The following is a 2,156-nucleotide window of genomic DNA, read 5'->3' on the forward strand; positions in this document are numbered from 1 at the left end:
ATTCTGATTCTGTGAACTGCAGAACATCCAAATGATATAAGGTCTGCTAAAATAAAAAGTATAGATGGACACTACTACACATAAATAAGCACTGTTACATTAATACTTTTACTTCTATAGGCACATCATAAATGTTAAAGACAATGAAATCAACATATTTATAGGTATATTCATGAATACTTTCATCACAGGTTTGTCTGGCAGTCTCTACGTTGTCTGATGGATTCTCTGGTGGATGGGAACCACACTGCAGTGACAGAATTCATTTTATTGGGCTTAACGCATGATCCAGTCCTTCGAGTCATCCTCTTCATCATCATCCTGTGCATCTACCTGGTGACTGTATCTGGAAATTTCTGTACAATCCTTCTCATCAGAGTCTCCACTCAGCTCCATCACCCCATGTACTTTTTTCTGAGTCACTTGGCTTTTGCTGACATGATCTTTTCAACTTCTGTCACACCAAACATGCTTGTTAACTTTCTGGTAGAGAGAAATACAATTTCCTATCTTGGATGTGCCATCCAGCTTGATGGGGTCATTTTCTTTGGGACAGTTGAAGGTTTCCTTTTGGCAGCCATGGCCTATGATCGCTTTATGGCTATCTGTAACCCATTGTTATATTCAACCAAAATGTCCACACAAGTCTGTGTGGGATTACTTGTGGTAACTTACATAGGAGGCTTCCTTAATGCTTTCACCTTCACCCTTTCTTTCCTTTCTTTACTCTTCTGTGGATCAAATAGAATTAATCATTTTTTCTGTGATTTTGCTCCTTTAGTTGAGCTCTCCTGTTCTGATGTCAGTGTCCCTGCAGTTGTTCCCTCATTTACTTCTGGTTCTATCATTGTGTTCACAGTGATTGTCATAGCCATCTCCTATATCTACATCGTCATCACCATCCTGAAGATGAGATCCACGGAAGGACGCCACAAGGCCTTCTCCACCTGCACTTCCCACCTCACTGCTGTCACTTTGTTTTATGGGACAGTTACATTTGTTTATGTGATGCCCAAGTCCATGTACTCCACTGACCAGAACAAAGTGGTATCTGTCTTCTATACTGTGGTGATCCCCATGTTGAACCCCCTGATCTACAGTCTCAGGAATAATGATATTAAGGAGGCTCTGAAGAAGCATCTTAGTAGAAAAATATTTTCCTAGTGATGTGTGCTAGCTTTTAGGACTTTATAGTATTAATATCCCACAAATATAATAAGAAATTGACTGTCTGTGCTTAAAATGTATCTGTAGGGGAGCTTGGAAGGTGGCTCAGTAGTAGAGTGCCGGCTTTGCATGCATGAGGCCCTGGCTTTGATTCCTCAGCACCAAATAAGCAGAAAAAATCCAGAAGTGTTGCTGTGGCTTAAATGGTAGGGCACTAGCCTTGAGCTGAAGAGCTGAGGGACAGTGCCCAGACCCAGAGTTCAGGCCCTATGACTAACAAAAAAATGTATCTATGGATATCTCCTTAGGTAGTATAGAGCTTTTCAGGAATTAGCAAGGTTTAAAGTTTTTATGACACAGAATTTGAGGGGCTCATGGTTCCTTTTAAAAGGATGGTAGGGGGAAAACAAAGGAGGAGGCAACAATGCTCAATAGGAAATGTACTCACTATCTTGCTCATGTAACTGTAACCCCTCTATAACATTTTTACAATAAAAATGTTCAAAAAATAGAATTTGTAAACTAGAACATAAATTGAGTTACGTTAAATCAGATATGCTACAAATATTTTTTTCATATTTTCTTTTAAGCTTTTCTGTGGTATTAAGGTTATTATAATTTATTGCTCTTTGATCTTATGCCCCCCTCCACAAAGGCTTTTGTGCTACATGGTTTGCTCTATGTAAGGATACTATTGGAAATGGTGGAAATTTTCAGAAATTGAGTCTAGTGGCAATTTTTTAGTTGATCGGGAGCTTGCCTCAAATAGAATAGTGGGATCGCAGGCTCTTTTTGAATGTTTGAATGTTTCTTTCGTTTACTTTGCTTATATCTTTTTATTTACCTGAGCAATAGGTGACTTGTTTTGTCCTACTATGTATCACCAAAGGCCCAAAGTCTCATCAGGGATTGAACCCCTCTAAAGCTATCTGCCCAAATCAACATTTTTTTTTTTCACTTTGCAAGGCGATTATCTCAGTCATGGGTCA

At 39.1% G+C, this 2,156-nt stretch overlaps 1 protein-coding gene across 1 annotated transcript; it reads left to right on the forward strand.

Moving 5' to 3' along the window:
* Nucleotides 1-218: 218 nt before the first annotated feature.
* Nucleotides 219-1,164, forward strand: LOC122117733 (olfactory receptor 502-like). Its single transcript, XM_042691534.1, has one exon. The coding sequence runs from the start codon at nucleotides 220-222 to the stop codon at nucleotides 1,162-1,164; it is 945 nt and encodes a 314-aa protein (XP_042547468.1). The 5' UTR covers nucleotide 219.
* Nucleotides 1,165-2,156: the final 992 nt, after the last annotated feature.

Source organism: Dipodomys spectabilis, unplaced genomic scaffold, assembly GCF_019054845.1.
Source record: "Dipodomys spectabilis isolate Male_0828 unplaced genomic scaffold, ASM1905484v1 ptg000145l, whole genome shotgun sequence".
NCBI classification, from domain to species: Eukaryota; Metazoa; Chordata; class Mammalia; order Rodentia; family Heteromyidae; genus Dipodomys; species Dipodomys spectabilis.

Bases quoted from the DNA above. Each gene is read 5' to 3' on its own strand.
- LOC122117733 (XM_042691534.1), top strand. From the start codon at position 220: ATGGATTCTCTGGTGGATGGGAACCACACTGCAGTGACAGAATTCATT.